Here is a 21,947-nt window from a genome sequence, read left to right as displayed (position 1 = left end):
CAAATTCTGCCACTATCCACAATTGACAGCAAGAGCCCAGGAGTTTAGGTCTGTGGTATATTCCAACCCTTCGTCAACAATGACGGATTTTGAACTGTATCCCCTTGCTGTATTTGATCATAATAATAATCCTTACATTATCAGCGAATAATGCTGTTAAGCTTATTCAACATCTAATGCAAAGTCAGGCTCTGCCTAGCTCAATAGGTAACACTCACAGTGGGTTCAAAACCCATATTGGGATGTTATTGGGTTCACAACACACATTGGGATATTATTGGAGTCAAACCCCACATTGGGATGTTATTATTATAACAATAATAATAAATCCTTGCATTTGATAGAGTGCTTTTCACGTCTTCTAGTTCTCTCAAAGCGCTTCACAGAATATACTGTAAAGTGAATTGACTGTATATTTGTGGCAAAATGCAGCAGCCAAGCAGTGTCCCACAAAGAGTCGTGGATTTCTTGAAGGATTATTATCAGGCTTGTGGAGTAAGGAAACTTGCCCAAGGCTTTTGCCCTGTTGGGAATCAAACCTAGATCTCTTGCTTGCTAGGCGAGTGCTCTAACCACTGAGCTAAAAATCAACAACAAAATTACATTTGTAGAGTGCCTTTCATGTTGGGAGCATGTCCCAAGACGCTGGAAGATCAGTGTTTCAGACCTGAGCTGGTGGATCGGGAATGGGGAGTGAACGAAGGCACAGTCGAAGAGGAGGGTCTTGAAGGAGACAAGGGAGGGGTGAGGTGGAGGGACTGCAGTATGGAGTTCCAGAGGGTGGGGCAGAGTGGCAGAAGGCCAATAGTGGGGTGGACGAGGCGGGGGACATGAAGCAGGCAAGAGCCGCTGAGCGGAGGGAACGGGCAGGTTGTTGGGAGGTTAGAAGGTCACAGAGGTAGGGGGAGCAAGGCCATGGAGCATTTGAAGGTGAGGACCAGGATTTTGAACTGTATCCTCTGTGATGGGAAACCAGTGGAGTCGGGCAAGGATGGGGTTGATAAGTTTGTGGAGTCTGGTGCGGGAGAGGACGTGGGCTGTAGAGTTCTGGATGATCTGCAGCCTGCGGAGGGAGGAGTTGGGGAGGCCGACAAGCACGGAGTTTGCGTAGTTGAGCCTGGATGTTATGAATGCATGTGCGAGGATTTTGGCCTGAGGTGTGAGATAGTGGCGGAGCCAGGTGATGTTGCAGAGGTGGGGGAAGGTAGAGCGGGACATGGCACGGATGTGGGGTAGAAAGGATAGTTGAGGCCAAGGTTCCAGACTGGCTCAGTGAGGTGGAGAGCGCATCCATGGATGGTGATGCTGTCAGTGCCCGAGGTGTGGAGGGGCTGACGGGAGCCAATCAGGAGGGCCTCGGTCTTGTTGACATTCAACTGTAGAAGTTAGCTCTCATCCAGGACTTGATGTCTGGCAGATATTCTGTCAGGAGAGTAGTGGTTCTGGAGTCGAGGGTGGAGGCAGAGAGATAGAGGTGGGTGTCATCTGCATACATGTGGAAGTTGACCCCATGTCTGCGGATCATGTCACCAAGAGGGAGCATAATAGAAATTGAAAAGAAAGGACCTGAGGAACTCTGCACAAGATGGTGCGGGGCTAGAGGAGAAGCCGTTTGCGGAGACTGTGTTAGAGGTAGGAATCTGGTGGGAAGACTGAAAAAAGTTCTTCTGAATTGTAGAAGGAGACAGCGTTATTCTACAAAAAGAAGCCAGTAAGTAGATTGCGGTCATTTTCTACATTTTAAATAGAAAGTAAATGTTTTATCTTTGTCCTTCACGAAGGAAATGGCTATTTTGAGTAAGTTGCAAGTGATTTCGTGTTCCCTCCCCGATACACTGAGAATGGCTGGTCAGCTCATTTCCATTCTGTACAGTATGTTGTTGGGAAAGTAATGTATATCCCCATAGATGTCATTATGTAGAGTCCTGTAGCTCAGTGGTTAGAGCACTCGCTTTGCGAGCGAGAGACCTGAGTTCAATCCCAGGCAGAGGGCGAAACCTCGGGCAAGTTTCCTTACTCCACACAGAGCCTAATAATAATCCTTTCAAACCCAAAAACAATAATAAATTGGTCATTTTCAATCTACGACTGTTTGTGGGACATTGCTGTGCGCAATTGGCTGCCGCGTTCGCCCACAAATATACAGTCAATTCACTTTACAGTGTGTTCTGTGAAGCGCTTTGGGACGTCCTCCTGACGTGAAAAGCGCTATATCAAGTGCAATGATTATTATTATTATTATTATATTGTCCATCTACAATTATTTCTTGTTCTAACTGCACATTTCTAATGTCCAGTTGAAACAATAATTGAAAGCATGGGTGGAACTTGACCATGAGTCAGTAAAATTAGATATCCAATTCAAGTAGAAAATTATATTTCTAATTGAGCAGGCGCTGCCCCTGGCTAGCTCTGTATAGCCAGGGGCAGCACCTAATAATAATACTCTGATAAGACACCGAATCACATTGTTGAGACGTCAAAGCACTTCGCAGGATATACTATAAAGTGCATTGACTGTATTTTATGGGAAAAATTTGATATAGTGATGATATGTGATATACACCTGGTATATCTGTGTCTTGTTTACCTACAAAATAGAGTCACTACACTTCACAGTAAAATATTGTGAAGTGCTTTGAGACGTCTCAACATGACATGGTGCTATATCAAAAATAAGTTCTATTATTCCAGGAGTGCTGCTGCAGTCACATTACTCTTGGCAGCTGTACTATAAGCTTAAAGAGAGCGTGAAAGCCTACAGACTGGAGAATGGCAGCTGGGGCTGTATCCTTGATATAGAGATATTAGCTGGACTCTGCATACCTCAGTTTGCTAATTAGATAGACCATTCAGTTAAATTCATTATTGTTTGGCGATAACCAACATGAGCTTAATGTTGACTGCAACCGCTGGCTAGGTTTGTATTGATTAAGCTCTTTATTGGAGTTTGAAAATATATTGCTGCCTCCTTGTCAAATGCAATATGGCTAATTATACAGAGAAGTGCATGAAACCCTCCAGTGTACAATGCAGCATCAGTTGTTTCTGGTCTCAGATGTATTGAAAGCCAAGAATTGGCAGTACATTTTTGCTTTCTGTGTAAATTGGAGCTGATTGCAACTGGCTTGCAGCCCTCGTGTGGAAGTGTCCCATTTGGAAGGACACTCAGCGAGCAGTAATGAAGATAAATACTGAGGTCTCCTGCTGGGATTGGAAAGTGGTGTAAACAAACTGGATGTGTGACCCAGTTTAGGTTCAGTGTGACTTGGTTGGAATAAGCAGGCCAGTTTTTGGAGGGATATCAGAACACTTTACAACTGATTTTGATGTTTGAGGGGGTGGGAGTGCTGTTACTCGTGGCAAAAAATAAGCTGTTGTCTTACCAAATATTTGACTCGAGTTGCTCGATGTATTGTTTCCATTGACTCCTATAAAATGTTATGACATTTTTAGCTCAAAATGATTTCCCTCCTGAACTGAATTTACCTTTTTACTGGGCTCAGTGTGTCCCGGCGAAATTGAGTTTTATGTTGAAATGTCTTTTTATTGTGAAAGTTGTAAATGGCAGCAATATTTCTCGTGTGCTAAATTGAGGCTTTGTATGAGGAATATTGTTACAGGAATGTGCATCCTAGAGGTTTCAGCACTGAATGAGCTCAGTGAAGCAGATCGTGTTGTATGCAAGTGTGTGGCATAAGGATAATGTCCTACTTTCCAATACAGACTGCTGAGAACTTCCCTGGAGTTTTGGTTGTCTGGCCCTTGCAGAAATACTGCACTGCAACAGGACGTGCATTTATTGGCATTCAAAAGATCTGATTTGAACTGATTCAGATGATGGTTCAATAATATAAAATCAGATTCCTAGGAAAGATCAGTAAACTGCTTTATTCTGTCACTGCCAGATTAATCATCACATTGTGTCAGTAATAGTCAGTGGACTTGGCAGCAGTGTCTTGGCTTGTATCTTATGGAGGCTGAAGACACTTCTTTTCTGATGGTAACCCTCTCTGGATGCAATTGTGCTGCCTCAATTTATCTTGAAGCATTTCCACCTAATGGAAGGCTGCTGTTAGCACCCACCACCTAAGCTAAAACGGGTTGGCTTGAAGCAATGGTGTGGTAGTTTCTGCCGCTTGTCTAGGTAGGTTTTTGGGCATTGAGCGCAGCAAAGGCAGTGTTTTACTGGCTGCGATTGGCTGTGACTTGGGAACAAATTGGCATTGCTGGCCAAGCGAGACATTCCCTGGAGATTGGAGGAAACTTTGGGGAGAAAGAAGTTGCAGATTGTGTGATATATGAAGTGTACGTACGCAAATTTGCTGCCTTGGGGTCTGCATTGCATGGTACAACCTGGGATGATGCCAGGCGCCAGCAGCATCTGGCTGCTTGAGAACAAATTCAGTTTGATGTGGTTGTCAGGTAGTTTGCAAGCTAAATGCGGCATGAAATGTTCTTTCACAGTGAATTTGAACACTTCATTCTATTTTACAAACTAGTAATGAAAGTTGAGCCCATAACGTTTCAAAATTGGCACCTTCCATTCTCTTGTGTTGCTCGTAGTTAAATCCATTAATATATTCAAACAATTGCCCTTTACAGCCAAACCAAGATTCATCTCTTCTATACAATTGATATAATTTATTTGAGCATTTAAAAGTTGTGTTTTTTTTTAAAAAGTGTCCTGTTTCCTTTAGGAGGATGTTGGATGTGTAATAATAAATTGTTAGCTCAATCCACGACTGCTTGTGGGACATTGCTGTGATAAAGTAACCAAAGTAAGAGAGCTATTCCTAATTAACTGGAGTGACTCGTTGCCACATTGTACTTGCGCAGTCCAGTGTGAGAAGCTACGAAAAGTGGAGTCCTGTTGCGTAATGGCGTTGTTGCTGGCTGCTTGACTGGAGGGTCTGTAGTTCTGTGGCAGTTGGATGCCAACAAGTTCAGCTGTCTCTGTGCTCTTCATTCGCTTCTTTGTGCTCCAATGCACAGTTGGCTTTGCTCCAGTCTAAGTGCGAGGTAACGGCTATACAACTGGTGTGGTAAAGTCAAACTTTGCAGGACGAGCTGTGACTGAACTAAGCTGATATCTCAAGTCAGTTGACACCTCGCGGTTGCTAACGCTCCACCCTCTCGGGCCAACTGATGTTCTGTCAGATTGCTGGTTAGACAGCACTGCTTGAAAGGGTCTTAATGTCTTGACATCTTACATGAACAAGATGGAAGGCATTCACCTTCCTTGATTCCCTCAACCTCCCTGGCCTCTCTCAATCTCAGCGAATCCTGTACACACCTTAGCATATAGTTTGATCTTCAAGTCCCTTTGCTTCCTCACATTTGGTCTCTGATCAAAACTGTTTCTTCACCTTTGTCATGCCTCCGCCTGTATCTTGCATGAAACCAAAGAAGTGACGTCCTGACACTGAGCAGCTAGTACCACCCACAGATAATCAAGATGGGCCATCTTCTTAACCACATTATTCAGGCATTAACAAAGCTTTGGCAACATTTTGTGAGTAGTTTAGCAGAATCTAAGGGAGTTGATATTTGGTCTCTCCTTTGGATTGAGGAGACTGCATCCTCTGAGATAATCTTCACCTTGTCCATGTGGTAAATGAACTTAAGGAACCAATGTACTAATATTGGCACCTTGGCCCAGTTTTATACACAAAAGTCATGAGGCTAGTAGAATCTTCAAGCATGACGTGTGTTTACTTGATTTAAACATTTTAGTGTGCTTGTTTTGTTAGTATCCTGAACTGCTCAAGGCTATGTTCTTCAAGTGTTACATTAGCAAGCGTTGTTAAGGATTAACTAGCACTTCATTGCATTCATATTTCAATTGATGACAGTATTTCTAAAGGACTTTTTTTCTATTAACGACATTTTGTCGATTGTATTAATTTCAATTCAGCAACAGCTTGTCAGTTGGTGGTTAACACTGTTGGCCAAAATGTCTAATCTTTTTCCTTCCTTAACTGGTGAAAATAGTTACAGTCTACAAAAAACAGGCACTACAGTACTGTGTAACCCTTGCATAAGATGTATTGAATGGTGTTTGTAGTGGGGAAAAGTAATTGAAGTGATAGAATTGAGTATTGTCACAGAAAGCATTTAGTGACTTAATTATATTTTTCCTTAAAATTCATGAATATAAACATGCTAAATAACCTCATGACAATAGGTTTCACTGTCCACATCTTATCTTAAACATTGACCTATATATTTGGATGTTTTGGACATCGTACCTTGAGGAATTGTTGAGCCATTGCTTAGGCAACTGAAAGGGACTGATTTTGGAACCTAAAATCTTTGAACTGGAGATCTGAACTGGAGAAAATATTGAGAGCAGAGCTAAGCAGGTTTTTAGAAAGTTGAGATCAGTGGATGGTGTAGATGCAGATAATTTAATTTGACCTAGAAGTGAAGCATGGAGGTATAAAATTAATGAGCCTTGAGCTAGATTTGAGATTACAGTGAACATTGGGTACGTGGCATATTCTTCTAGCAAAAGCAGTTGTGGATAGTTACCTCAAAATGGTTGATAAATATCTAACTCCAAATGGGATTGAGGGTTATAAAGGATAAATACAAATTGATTGAATGATGTGGATAAGGTAATGGATTCTGAGCTGCTGAAATCATGGACATGTTGTGGAAGGTAACCATTCAAGGGTAAATAATGAATGATCTAAGGCGAGCTATTCTGGAGATGTTGCTTCACGTACAGATATGGGGGAGAAGAGAACTTTGAAACATTTCCTCCAATTTTAAATGAGCTGGTCAAGCCTATGGTTAAGTAGATCGTAGTCTGAAAGGAACTGGCTTGATCAAGCTAATAAGTATTTCTTCCAGGTTTCTGTTCAGTGTTTGTCATGGCAGCTGAAAGATGGACTCATAATTTGTAATGTCTGTGGTTCTAAGAAGCAGTAAAACGAGTGCCAATCTGTCAGTGGTCCCTTTGTGGAGCTTGGGTTCATCGTTTGGATGGTACCTGGATAATTATAAAGGCTTCTCTCGACATACGCATATCAACATTGTTAAAATGAACTGATGTCTAACCAATCTTACGACCTCAACTGGGAACTGCAAACAGCTGGTGGCAAATCTTTAATATTAACCCATCAGGAGATCTGATCCTACAGGACAAGCAGATGCTCAATTAGAGTGTAGTTAGTGCTTGACCTTTTTGTACACGTTACTGAAATGCTACACCGTACCTCCTAAGACCTTTTTGCTCTCCAGTGGTTCAAATCAAGCATGTTTGTTCGTCTGTGTTCAGTCTGAATCAAATGCTGTGCTCTGCATTTTAGCATGCATAACCAGGGAGAGTAGTTAGAGATCCATTTATGTTGGACAGTAGGTTTCTTTCTCTCTTTTCCCCCCACCCCCCACTGATGTCCATGTTGTTGGTTCATGTGAGACGATTTTTTAAAAAATTAAATAGATTTAAGGGAAGCTCAATAAGACTTGTCACTTTCCATTTGCTTTGATTGAAGATATGTGGGATTGTCACAGCAGGAATATATCCATATGCATTTTTACTAGTGGCTGAACATCTGAATTATGAGTTCAAATGGGTTCAGCCTTTGTGAAATCACTCACAGCTGATCATTTATTTTTTTCTATGAGACAAACAGCTGCTTCCTGTAGCTGGCCTTCAGATCAGCTTCTTCAGAGCATTCTTTGTGGTGTGGTATATTTAACACTATAATACTTAGTTCATGAATCTCTTAATGAAGGTCTCCACAACGTAATAAAGTGCTGCATCAAATGCAAGGATTATTATTTACAAAGGGGATACATTTAATAAACTTTGATTTCGGATGAGGTTTTAAGCATTGGATCAAAATATATTATTTTTCCATATTATGAATCAGAAGGTTGTAGGTTCAAGTACCACAATGGGACTTTGAACTTGGCTGGCACTGTGGTGGAGTGCGAAGGGAGCACCACATTGTGGGAGATGCTGTTCTTTGAATGAGATGTTAAACTGAGGTCTTATCTGCCTGTTCAAGTTCATATTAAAGATCCACAGCATTAGTCAAAAAGAAGGGAGTTTCTCCTCTTCTGATCAATGATCCCTGTGTTGGCTGCTGATTTTGACTACAAATGCAGTCACTACATTTCATAAAGTATTGTGAAGCTCTTTGAGACATGTTGACAAATTGTTCATTCAGTTCGTGGCTGTTTTTGTGACAAATTGACTGTTGCTCTCACTTACAAAATACATGGTCACTACACTTCAAGTAAATCCTTTGATGCGCTTTGAGAAATCCTCCTGACGTGAAAGGCGCTATATTAAATGTACTGATTGTTATTATAACAGCCTGACTGTTTAAAATCTGACTGGTTCAGGCACTTGACAACTTAAGTAAAATTTTATTTCCACTCTTTTTACAGGTGGATGATGAAATCTCTTCTGGCTGCAACCATGTAAGTAATTAAGTCTTTTCACTATGACACTGCTGGTACTTGTGCATATGTGTGAACTAAGTGCTTGTTGTTATTGTTGTGTTTGTGCTTCGTTGGAAAGTTCTTAGATGTTGGTGTCCAAACCTGATGCTGCTCTGACTGAGTGGAATTGCAAGCTGTAGAAATATTAAGTTTTTTTAGAGAGGAATATAATGCAGAATACCTACAGAGCACATGTATTCCAAAATAAATCCCATTAAATCAACATGCTAACTGCCCTGATTACACAGCACATGTTGGTAAGACAGCCTAGTCGGTTGGCAGGAAGGCAATCCTCAGGAAAAATTTCATGCAAAAATTGTCGTGAATTTTTGGTCGGAAGCAAAAGGAGAGCAAGTCTGTGCTAACCAGTAACATTTTAAAAGCGTAAGAGTAGAGAGACTTGGGGATTAAAGTACATTCATCTTTAAAGATGAGATGTTCTTGGAGAGCAGTTAAGAGTATTGTATTCAGTTTTCCTCACCCCACTTTAGGAAGCTTGGAGATTTACTCGGTTGAATCCAGGGATGAATGATTTGACCTATGAACTGGGACTATTTACACTGGAGTGCGAAAGGTTGAGTGCAGGCCCAATAGAGGTCTTTTAAATTGAGGGATTTGAGTCAATGGGGGAAAATTATTTCCACTGGTTGGCGAGTCAGTAACTAAAAGGCATCACTTTAAGATAGTTAACCACTCAAAAGGGGAGATTCAGTAGAATTGTTTTTAATGTGAGTTGGTAGCATGTGGAATGCCCTGCCACTTGCGGTGGTCAGACCAGAGTCCATATTATTTTTTAGTAGGGAACTAGATCAATATCTAGAAAGGAGCAATTTGCAGGAGTACATGGAAAGAGTCGGGAAAAATGGAACAGCATGGCTTGCTTTTTCAAAGAGCTAACATTTGCCCCCCCCCATTCTCTGCCATAAATATCTGGTGCTGAGAGGAGAAAGGTATTATCATGATTTTTCTTTTAAGAAACTGTAGGCTAAAGGCAGTGTTGGGTACAGCACTAAACCACCATGGTTTTATGGAGTTGGGGAAAGGAACAATTGAGTTAGACATAGCCGTGCTTGCTTGAGTTTAAAATTCTGTTGATTCTTGAAGGAAGGGAACACAAAGGTGGTAAGGAGTACATGTTTGAGGTCCTGGGTAAGATCAAGTTTGAATACAGATAGGCCACTCAGTCTTGATTTTAACTGTCAGCATACAGTGTGTAAAGGGGCAACTTGGTAGTTCAGAGAAATGTTGAGTGTAGTTGTATTAAGATGAAGAAAAACTAGAGAGGTTGGAGGTGACGAAGGGTTTTTTAATCAAACGATGTACGTTATATATTTTGCTCAGAAAACAATTACACAGTGGGGCCAAAAATGCATAGGAATGAGGGTTCCCTTGTTGTGAAACTGATCCATATATTCCTTTACTGTGGGAAACGAATAGTATGTCCCAGGGCCTTTGGACGTCCTCCTGACATAAAAAGCGCTATACAAATGTAATTTGTTGTTGAAACAAGATCCATAATCTCTCAAATACCATTTTGCTCTTTCTGAGAACAATGTACTATTCTTTGTCTCTCTGTCTATTCTCCACTCAACTAGCCCAACATATTGCTTGTGCTGTGATATGAGGTACACCTTGCTCTGATCCCTACCATATTTCTCTTGCCCAAGCTTTGATACACTAACTGGTATTAGTTTGCGCTTCCTAGGATTACATGTTCCTTCCCTCGTTTGAGAGCTGAGGTGAGTTACTCCAAGTAGCACCAGTTGGTTTCAGCACCACGGATTAGAGAAGAAAAATTGTCAGCCAGGTTTTCCACTCTAACTTTCTGATGAATATACTTGTGGTCGTCATTGGGAGAAGACAGGATTGGGCTTGGCTGTGATTTTTTTTTTTTTTTCGCTTGTGCTCCCCATTCCTGGTCGCTGTCGAGGTCAAATCACTTGACAAAACTATACGCCTTCTATATGAATAATTGCCAATTCAGCAAGGCATCATGGAGTGTCTGTTCTGGATTACACGAGGAGCGAAAGTGAGCCAAATGCCTTCAGGGGAAAGAGAAGATAATTGATACAAAAAATGGAATGACTCGATGTATATTTTGGGGTTAGCGGTGAGATGTCTGAGTGAATTACGTTCTGCTTACTGAGATGTCGATCTTTCTGCTGACGGTCAATGATTTTGGTGTGGGGGGAGAATGGTCGTAATCACAGTAAAAGAGGAGGGTCTGGAGACAAATCTTAAAGGAGGGAAGAGGGAAGTTGATGGGATTCCAGGATGGAGTTCCAGAGAATGGGGCAGGTGTGCTGAAATCCCGACTGCCGATGGTGGGGCAGGGAAGGTGAATACAATATTTATTCTATTTTAATAAATTACTTAACACAGACTCTGCATGTATTCAATCTCTTTCCAGCTCCTGTGGAACTACAAGCTGAACCTGACTACAGACCCTAAATTTGAGGCTGCCGCTGGAGAGGTTTGCAAAAGCACGCTTAGCGAGGTGAGTGAATTCTCCGTGAATTTACAGAATGCAAACATCTACTTCACCAAGTACAATAGAGCCGGAGCTGTAATGTTATTCCTGTGGATGAGATGCATTTTCTATACTACCAGGTTTCTCTGAAAAAACTAACCTGACAATAAACCTGTGCTATTGATTCACTGACACTCCCAACCCCTAACCTTTTGTCCATTCATTTCTGATATGTGTTATAGGTTTTTCAGGATTTCATAAGGCAAAAGGAGTACTCTCGGAGTGCTATAAATGTCAGAACAGCGATATTCTGGCTGCATTTTCATCCTTCCAGAATTTACTCCTGACCTCATTTTGCTACATAAGGTTAATGGGGCAATGTTATCAGTTTAATTTTTAGAAATGTCCACACTCACATTCTGTTCAGCAAAGTAAGATGGTCAGGACTTCAGTAAGAGTTCATATTACTGCTATCAGGATAGACAGGATAGGTTAGGCCTTTTTTCACTAGAAGAGAGACATTTAAAAGAGGGCCTAATAGAGGTGTTCAATAATAATGAAAGGATTTGATAAGGTTATCATAAATAGGCTGTTCCCACTTGTTCAAGGATTAGTAGGGGACACAAGACAATGACTTCTAAAAGATAATTCAGCAGAAATTTCTTTACGTAGAGGGTCATGAATGAAGCATGGTTGAAACAGATAGTTTAGATGCACTTAAGAGCAAGCCAAATGTACACATGAGGGATTAGAAGGGTTTAGGAGGGAGTATGTGTACTTATGTAAAATATAAACACTTGCATAAAAAGATTGGCCTGATTACCCTATTCCTGTGAGATTTACATGGATAGAGTTTCCTCAACACTATAGATGGAGGGATTTTAGAAGAGGGATACGGGTGCATGTTTAGTGCAAAATGCCTTAGGTCCCGGAAGGGTTAAATAGACTCTACCTGTTTGAAGTAAAGTAGTCACCAAGATTTGTTGCTGCACTTACATCAGTTTAATGGTAATGATCTGTGCAAATACCTACCACACCACAGTTATCGATGAGGCTCATTTTTTGGTGTTTATGCACAGATATAGTTTCAAGAAAAGCATGAAAGCTGGTCAAAAGATGTTACTTAGAAACTTTTTTAGAAATAACCTTGAAATTGGGTGTGTTTTACTTTTGAAAATGATCCCTTTCAAGGAAAGATCATATTCAGTCTCCGACTTTTTATTTAAGCGCTGTCCTGCTATGACTCTTTCATCATTTAAACAGAGCCTGCCATATTTCACAGATTCTTAATGTCTGTAAAAACACAGCTCTAGTTATAAATATCCATACTCTTAATCTTCAAAAAGTGAGTGGCCATCCATTGTACAGCAGTGCACTCAGCTTCTTGACCTTGCTTAATCTGGTTTAAAATCAAATTCTGTTGTGTGTACTTTCCACAAAGCCCTTGATGTAATTTAGTGGTTCCTTGGCCTGATGCAATGAGAGTGCCAATGTGTTTCCCCACCCATCTGGGTCTCTGAAATTCTGGTATTGGTTATACCTAGCGCAGTACTTCTTGCACATCAGCGTTCACACAGGACACAGTCAGTCTCAGGGACAGGTTCTTGCCTGTTGGCAGGGTAAAAATATTCTCTGATTGGCAGAGGGTGCTGTTGATTGGTGTGGGAGGGTGGGTTCTTGTTTCTGGTGCGCGGCAGGGGTTGGGTTCTTTTTCATCTCTCTGTTGACGGGTACATTATGCAGCAGTTCCTTCTTCTTCAGCACATTGCCCATTTGTGGAACCTCCGTGTGACTGATTCTAATGAATTTGGCAAAGAGATGAAGTTTATACAGTGAGTCCTCACGGTTTCTCCATCTTGCTTTATATGTTGCGCGCGAACACCACATTAGATGGAGAAATTTTAGAACAGGGATGCAGGTCCATGTTTAGTGCAAAATGTCTTTGGTGTCAAAGGGGTTAAAACAGAATTGATCTATTTCAATTAAAGTTGTTGTCAAACCTCTGGATGATATTATATGGCTCGAAGGAAATGGAATTGCAAAAGTTATGAATAGTGTCACATTTTAAGTGCTTTAGAACATCCTCTTGATGTGTAAAGCGCTGTATAAATGTTAATTTGTATTCTAACATTTGCGCATGCATAAAACCTATTAATTCCTCCTTTCCCTTGTCCAGATGAAAGAGTGTGCCGAGCAGGAGCGAGGGAAAGGCTACATAATTTCTTGTTTGGTCGATCACCGCGCAAACATTTCCGAATACCAGTGCCGGCAGTTTGTTACCAAAATGACGGCCATCATATTCAGCGACTACAAACTTATCTGTGGCTTCATGGACGCCTGCCGGAACGACATCAACACCTTCAAGTGCGGCAGCATTCGGCCTGGTGACAAGGTACAGCTCTACCTGCTTGGTTAGAAATGCCCCTCATTTGTATTTTCCCTGGATTGGTGCTGATTTCCTGCAGGTAGTTAACACTGCAGGCTTCTGACAATCATAAATTGGAACAGGAATTTGAAAAGGAAACATTTGCAGTGGCATGGGACAAGAATAGGGGAGTGGGACTGATTGGGTAGCTCTTCCAAAGAGACAGCACAGGTACAATGGGCCGAATGACCTCCTTCTGTGCTGTAATATTCTATGATATATTGTGGTTAAAACATTAGATAATTTTAAAACATTAGATAATAAGTGCGGGTTGTCAGACAGCTGTTGACTAGGTTGCTTCCTTTCCAAAGTATATGGGAAGTGAAGGTGGTGACCCACAAATTGGACATTAGCGTCAGGAAGTGGCTGGTACCTGCATTGAGTCACCTTATCACGGGTTTTATCCCTGTAATAGTATGAGAATAGCTAAAACTGCAATTGGTTTTAATTGCTTGGTGTAATGTCTAATCTAATTCCTACTGTACTCCAGCAAGGAAAGAGTGGCAGACTTTCCAATAATACTTTGCCCTTTGACTTTAATTATCAGGTTGGCACAAAGTAAATTATCCCTTATAGGCATAACTCCGATTTAAATGGTTTGACAGCTCAGTGAAGTCTGAAAACAAATGGATCACTATCAGCTTCTCGGTTCATTTCAAAATCTTGTTCTGAGCTATATTTTAATATGCTCCACTTTTTGTCTTCTCTCGCTTTTCTTCCCCTCCCCCTTTCCCAACACAAAAGTAAACTTCCGTGACCCAATCCGAGTCTGAGCACCCAGCAGCTCGCGTCTCTGTAAACAATAGTGATTGGTATGGTAGAAATCGCTGACTGGGGTGCCTTGTCTTTCCGCAACCCTCCTCCCAGGCACTATATCAAATGCAAGGATTCTTATTATAATAATATAAATGATAATAATAATCCTTGCATTTGATATAGCGCTCTTCATGTTTTCCAGATATCTCAAAGCGCTTCACAGAATATACTGTAAAAAGTGAATTGACTGTATACTTGTGGGCTAAATGCGGCAGCCAATTGCACACAGTAGTGTCCCACAAACAGTCGTGGATTCAAGTGATCAATTTATTATTGATTTTCTTGAGTGATTATTATCAGGTGTGTGGAGTAAGGAAACTTGCCCAAGGTTGCGCCCAGCCAGGATTCTCTCGAAATGGAAGTGTTTTGGGCATTTATTACTTGTGTGTTAATCGTGAGCATGATTGCTGTGCGGCAGTAACCCTGAAAAGACTTGAACTTGTTTATGTAAAAATTTAGTGGAGCAGAGCCACCTTTTTGCTGCCTTTCATAATATTTGTTTCTCATTTGTTTGGCCAGATTGAAGTTACTGGAACTGTTCTTGGATGCACTGGTAGTTGAGATCCTCATTGCTTGTGTGCCGTTGAAAAACAAAATGGAAATAATAGAATATTCCAGCACAGAAGGAGTGTCTGCTGGATGATGCTAGCATGCATACTTTTAAAACGAGGTGACCTTCAAATGTGCATCTTTGAGTGGTAGGAATTAGTTGTCCACACTGATCAATTGAGAAGCTTGTGCCATTCTTCCCATAGGTGACCTTTCACTTGTTAGATATGTTAGAATTTTGTTCCGGCTACAGGTTCAGCTCCTTTTTTTCCATAGGGTTTTGGGTTGTTTCATCTTACGGGAAACCCAATCTTTTTACCATTTCCCAATCTTTCTTTCACATTTCTCAGTAATTTAGCGGTAGGCTATTATCTGGGTTGAATGATTTGAGATGTTTTGATGCTATTTGCTTTGGCAAGTTCAGTTTTATCCATTGGTGCTTCAATTAATTTTCTGGTTAATTAATCTCTGCATCAGAAATGATGTGGCTTCAAGAATTTGCAATAAGTGTCCTCCAGCTTTCCCAGTGACAGATGAACAGTGCACATTTGTTTCTTGCTACTCAGTATTTTCAAGAGGTGAAAATTCTCAGAAGCATGACTAACCTTCCAAACAAATAAGATTTTTTTATTCAGTTAGTCAATACTGCATTCCTGTCACATAAGGACCTGACCTTGATGCTGACACGTGTGAAAGCTATTGGAAGATGTGAGTTTATTGGACTGGCTGGTTTTCACAGAACCGTTCATTTTGAATTTCCAAGTGTTTAGCCCATTTTTACCAAAGAAAGCTATTCGCTTGCCAGGAGCCTCAGCAACTGGCTTGTAATATCCATATCTTTGACTGTTTCTTTTCCACTCAAAACTTGCGTCACTGCCAAGCTGAGTGTTCAAGTTCCAGAGTCCAAGGACTGTTTTGACAAAAACAGAAAGTGACTTGACCTGGTTTTCCTGACTTTCAGTTGCTACTTCCTGGTCACCCATTAGGATTATTTGAGAGAATAGAATCTGGTTCTGTTGTTGAATCATAGAAATCTGCTACACATTTCAAAGCCATTCCCGACAGGATGAAACGTTGGCAAGTTTCCTTACTCCACTCACCTCTGTTTACCTTGCAGTAAGTAGGAACCTGGTTGTTAGTCGATTGTCGGATCGCTTTTCCGGGGGTAATAATTCCTAAAAAAAAATGATAAATTGGTCACTCAATCCACGACTGTTTCTATGACACTGCTGTGCGCAATTGGCTGTGGCGTTTCACCCACACAATGCGCAGTCAATTCACTTCACAGTATATTCTATGAAGCACTTTGGGATGTCTCGAAGATATGTTAAAGTGCTATATCAAAAGCAAGTATTATTATTCAGCCCACCGAGTTTGCCCCAGCTCTCAGAGCAAGCTCTACTTTCAATCTTCCTGCCCATCCCCATCAAGCCTCTTAATTTTCATATAATACCTGGCTGCTTACCTTATGTAGTCATTCTGTGATAACTGGGGAAACCTATTGCCATTCCAAAATTTTCAGCTGCAGTGTTCCAGCCATCAATGTAAGCTTAGCCTTTTGCCCCTTTTATTAAATTGATTGCTATTTTTGGGACAAGATTTGCCCACAGAATATACAGTGTATAGTGTAAATTCAGTTTACAATATATTCTGTGAAGTGTTTTGAGACACCTCAACAACATGATAAGGTGCTATGTCAAATGCAAAGATTATTATTAAGATACTATGCCAACTATTCCCTTCAAGAAATCCCTTTGGAATTGTGTACATTCCATTCGAGGATTTACTGAGTGACCTAAGGGGTCTAGATAGGATGGACAGTAGATTATGCAAAAATAACCTCTATCTGCCTTACAGCAATGATACTACTGGAATCTGTGATAGTTATCCAGTCAGTGGCATGGGGTCTATTTGTGGTATTCGCAAGCAAGAGTTTTTAGCCAGTCAAGTGAAAGAGGGAAGAGAAATTGCAGAAGGCCAAACCCCACACACAGAATCTCGTCTCTTCCTCTCCCCACCAAAAACAATCTGAGGATAATTAGCTTTGGGATTTGAAGCTTATCCTGAGCAATGATTTATATTCAAGTTAGTTTTATATGGTTCATGGGTTGAAAATTGGCACTTGCTGTTTTTATTTCAACTGGATCCTGTTGGAAGAAACATCACTTATCAATGCAGATTAGATGTTTGTCGGTGTTTTGTTGCCAAGAAGAACTGAGCTTTGCCACTTGAACTGTGGCATCTTGCAGTTCATTTGTGGAGGATTTTTGAAGTAATCCTGTTTCTGCACTTCCATTGACAGTTTGAGGATTAAGGCTTCCTAAACCAGGGCAGTTACTGCCCTACTTTGATGTGTTCTATTACTGTATTTGGAAGTTGACAATTGAAAGATCATCTCATCTCTAAATAGGTTGTTGTTCACTAAATTCGGTACCAAATTACAGATGTGTGTTCAGTTGACCATTTATTCTCTTCAGTCCTGGCGGTATTGAGCTTCAATACACATGTTGTTTGTTGCTTGTTCAATCAGTTTTTCTGACTTCAATTCACTTCTGAGGGTCTGATCCACAACTCATTACAAAATTACATTTGTATAGCGCCTTTCATGTTGGGAGGACCTCTGAGTGAGAAGTGACAGTATGAGCCCAAATGAGATGGGTCAATTCTCAGGGAGCTTTATTGTTCCCTCCCTATCTCTCGCCAGGTGATTCATTTAATCTAAAATCCCTGTATGTAGGTGAAGTTCAACTGCAACAATGGAATGAGACCATAGTTTAGTAGGTGGTTTTAATGCAACCGGTTGTGTTTGTTTGTGGGGATATGAACTGCAACAGTGTGCAGAGAGGCAGAGGACATTTGCCATTGTCAGTTACATGAGGGTGCAGGGGGAGATACTGACAATTCTGACTGGTCTGTTTCCATCCCCACAGGATCCCCATTCACAAGGGGAAGTGGTGTCTTGTTTGGAAAGGGCTTTGGTGAATGACGAAGAAACGGTTGCTGAACCCTGCAAAAAGGCAATCCTGCGCGTGGCTGAACTCTCCTCAGATGATTTCCACCTGGACCGACATCTATACTTTGCCTGCAGAGATGATCGGGAACGCTTCTGTGAAGATGTAAGACATTGTTTCAAACATTTATTGCTGAATACGTTCAGGGCGAGAATAGAATCGTCTGGTATGGGGATGATATTTTAACGCATTCCTTCCTATTATGATTTAACTTTGACCTGATGAAATGGTGGGGGTCAATTGTCCGAAGTCTATAAACTGCTCTGCTTGAGGTTGCAGTGCAGTGCAAAGATCAGTTTGTTGATTGAAGCCTGTTTCTAGGAAGCATTCCTGGGTTTCCCGGCACTTGAGGCTGTTTTAATAGAATATGTAAGTGAAAGGATTGTGTTTAGCTGACAGCTCAGACTGTGTTCCTGAAGGCAAAGATGTAACTTATTGCCTCATTTTTCAGGAAGCAAACCTAACCCACTGTAAGATGGCTCGGGGGAGAGAAGCACTTGCAATAATAGCAACTTATTGCTGCAATGCTGAGTGGGGTGGGGGCTTGTGAAGATGGTCAGAAAGGGTTCATGTCAGAAGTTTGCAGATTTAAGTGATTTGGACATTTGATCTGAAGTTCTCTTGAGCTGATAACATTTAATTCTATAATAAAAAATATAATAATAATCCTTGCATTTGATGTAGCGCTTTTCACGTCTTCAAGACGTCTCAAAGCACTATACCCAATATATTGTAAAGTGAATTGACTGTATATTTTATGGGCGAAATGCGGCAGCCAATTGCGCACAGCAGCGTCCCACAAACAGTCGTGGATTGAAGTGACCAATTTTATTATTGTTTTTTTCTGGAGGGATTATTATCAGACATGTGCAGTAAGGAAACGTGCCCATGTTTTCGCTCTGCCCACCCGGAAATCAAACCCAGGTCTTTCACTTGCGAGGCAAATGCTCTCACCACTCAGCTACAGGACTCCACAAAGTTTAATTCTCTGCTGCAATTTGGAAGGCTTCTGTTAACGTCACAGATAAAGTGATTTGGTTCAAAGCTTGAAAATGTCTCCCATTGTAACACCATATATGAGGAAGCTTAACGGCTTTTGATTCTTTAGCTATATAGCTTAAATGTAAATGGTTGGGCATTGTTGCTCGAGTGGACAGAGAGAAGCCACAGAAGATTCTGAATGACCCTTTTGGAGCAGGTGACAAGTTCAGTTTGTACTTTACTAATAAATTGTCTCCTTCAATTAAAGGATACTCCCCATTAATGATCTCTCTTGTATTGGTTCTGCAGATCCAAGGAGGCGAGGGACGAGTGTACAAATGTCTTTTCAACCACAAGTTTGAGGATGCCATGAGTGAGAAAGTGAGTGAGTATTAGGGTCTTGAATGTCCTTTAGTTTGCCTCAATGCTGTTGAACATCTTGATCTCTCTCGTTTAAGGAAGTGAATTTGTTTCTCTTTTTTAGTTGATGTGCATCTTGAATTGCAGGGTCAGCATGTTCCTTGACCTGGCTCCCATTTGGCACACTTCACAATATGATCGCAATCACTTTCGACTCAATTATTTATACAAAGTTAAACATTTACATTTAATACTTAGCTGAATTATAGTATTGAGAGAATCCATTTTAGTGTTCCAAACTAACCTGGTGTAACTGCTGCACAATTCCTCCTCCAAGAACCTACTTGGCTGTGTGTGCAAGGCTATGTATTTTCGCTCTTAGTTCGTAAAGTAACGTCTTTCACGTTTGCTGATTAATGTGTGACTTTTTGAGAAATAGCTGTTATGGCTGGTTTCCAACTGAATCTTACGGCGTAAAGGCCCTTTCAAATGCAAATTGCTGCATATAAAACGCTTTGGGGAAAAATAGGTTGCTCCAGGCATTCTTCAACAAATTGTCTTTCAGTACAATACCTCCAATGCCAATCGAAAGGTATTGCCTTCATTCTGGCCTTTGCCAGGACGCTCCGGACAACTGTGCCAATCTGGTTGCTTATCATGTTTCTGACATTTTCTGTGCAGGTTTCATGGTTTCTGATTGAAGGGTTTTTCAAAGCTTTTCCTGAAATCCGCTTCTGTGAAACTTCCTGGCATTGAAGCATTACTCGTTCATTGATTGATAAGTGATTTTAGTTGTTGGATTTAAGAGAGAGATGTATAGAGATCCTGGGAGTAACATATTAAAGCTAATGGCAGAGAAGTGGGATTAGGGGATACTGCCGAATGTAGGCCATGGAACAGTTTATGTCAGAGTAGGCTCAATGGGCTTCTGTTCCTATAATTTTAAACTGAAAGGGTTAAAAAAGCTAATGCCATTACAGTGAACCTCAGTAAAGTCTGAAGGAATTCAGGGGAATTATTGTTGAGCTTCAGCTTCTCGTGGTGCAGCATATGATAATTCCACTTAGAATTATTATAAATTTAATGAATGATTTCCATTACTAAATTTCAAAAGTTGAAGCATCTACAGGCAGCAGACGGTGTGGGAATGAAGCTTCTGCAGCAAAGTTATGGTTAACAGCTGGTTGTGCACTGGACAGCAGCTTGGCCCGGTTGTAGGAGTTTGGACCATCAATGAAATGAAAAGCAGCTGGATTTAGTTTGCGATGGGTCTTTAAATGATGTGACTACTTCATGCAACTTTACGTGTGCCACGTTTCAGGTGCTGGAAATCATTAACTTTCCTCCACAGTGAATGTTCCTTCAGCACAGCCCCTCCAGAACTGTAATTTGAGTGCATGATTCAAACCAGCACAAGAGCTTCATCGACAAAATAGCAACAATTTAATCTGTAGGGTCCTTTATAAGTGAGGTTGATACAAATCTAAATGCTTTCATGTCAAAGCTAAATTTCTTAAATATTTCAATGTAGTTTCTTGATCTGAAATTCAATACAATTTTTTAAAAAATGTCTGGTAATCTTCATTTTTCAGTAGGATCCTATGAGTGACTCCACTGAGAGATGGCAGTAAAATGCAGATTGTAGCCAAGCAAAAAAAAACAAACATATAATTCTGTCACATTTTCCGACTTGATCGTAAATGACTATCGGCAGGTTTTTCTGTTGGTAAGAGCAGATTAACAGAGAGGATTTACAGCTGTGTGAAATTGAGTGCATGGAGTGCTGCACATCTCAGGGATGTGAATGACATTTGAATGTCCAACAATTACAGTTTTCTTGGAGTTTTAAGTTTTTAAAATGGAAGTGCATAATCTTTCCAGTGACGACTGATTGCATGGTTAAAATCTACAGGGAAAGAAAGAAAATGGTGTATTAAATTACAATAGTGTTTTGCTGGGTGAAACTTTTTTTAGCATAAGAAAAATAACACATCGAAGAGAATCGTAAGCTAGAAAGCGTTTCATAAGGATCTTTAGACTCGTCTATTTCCCCACCAATTAGCTGAAATCCACCATCCTCAGAAAGGATTAAAAATCAGTGTTTCACTTTAATGAACACTAATTATGTAAATATGGTTTGATGTCGTTAAATGATTCTTCTGTTAAGTTGCAAGCTCTCTTTACAGATGGTTAAAGTGATTCGCTACTACAGTCGATTTCCCTTTCAAAGCTAATCACTCTGGAATGATGTGGATTCATCGATTTTTTTTTTTTACCCAGAAATACCATACAAAAAATCTAACCCTACCTATTACTAGCACATCACTGGCAGGCAGTCTCCTGGAGATTCATCACATTGACTCAGACTGATTGATTTGGTGCTGGTACTAGGGGTTTCCAGTAATAATAAGCCAAAAAAGTCTCTTTCTGGATCCTTGTTTTTTCTATATCAATGAAATGAGCTGTGCTGGGATCTGTAGCCTTGTGTTTATTTGAAGGTATTACCACAGCACCAGCCTGAGGTGGCACCATTGGTGCTGTTGCTAGCAATGCTTGGTAAAGGTCAGTGTGTAACCCACAAACCTTGTCACAGATTGGTGCTGGATTAGAGACTTATTGCACTGCAGTGACTTTGTATTCTCTCCCCTAGTGTCGTGACGCACTCACAACGCGACAGAAGTTGATCGCCCAGGATTACAAAGTGAGTTACTCCCTGGCCAAAGCCTGCAAGAGTGACCTACGCAAGTATCGGTGCAACATGGAAAACCTGCCCCGTTCCCGGGAGGCTCGACTGTCCTACCTGCTGCTCTGTCTGGAGTCTTCTGTGCACAGAGGTGAGTGAGCAGTGCTCTAGGACGCTATCCTGTGTGGGGGG

The 21,947-nt window shown here is 40.9% G+C and overlaps 1 protein-coding gene across 1 annotated transcript in view; it reads left to right on the top strand.

The window, feature by feature from the left end:
- glg1a (golgi glycoprotein 1a) overlaps nt 1-21,947 on the top strand; it is a 71,333-nt gene that overhangs the window by 22,109 nt on the left and 27,277 nt on the right. The window contains exons 2-7 of the mRNA XM_042340205.1: nt 8,407-8,439; nt 10,871-10,957; nt 13,107-13,322; nt 17,651-17,836; nt 19,022-19,093; nt 21,723-21,906. Coding sequence (XP_042196139.1) covers nt 13,107-13,322; nt 17,651-17,836; nt 19,022-19,093; nt 21,723-21,906 — 658 coding nt within the window. The 5' untranslated portion in view covers nt 8,407-8,439; nt 10,871-10,957. The remainder of the gene's footprint in view (nt 1-8,406; nt 8,440-10,870; nt 10,958-13,106; nt 13,323-17,650; nt 17,837-19,021; nt 19,094-21,722; nt 21,907-21,947) is intronic.

Source organism: Callorhinchus milii, unplaced genomic scaffold, assembly GCF_018977255.1.
Source record: "Callorhinchus milii isolate IMCB2004 unplaced genomic scaffold, IMCB_Cmil_1.0 Scaffold14, whole genome shotgun sequence".
Taxonomy (NCBI): Eukaryota; Metazoa; Chordata; class Chondrichthyes; order Chimaeriformes; family Callorhinchidae; genus Callorhinchus; species Callorhinchus milii.
Note: the sequence above shows the minus strand (reverse complement) of the source record. Positions and strands in the feature narration are given on the sequence as shown.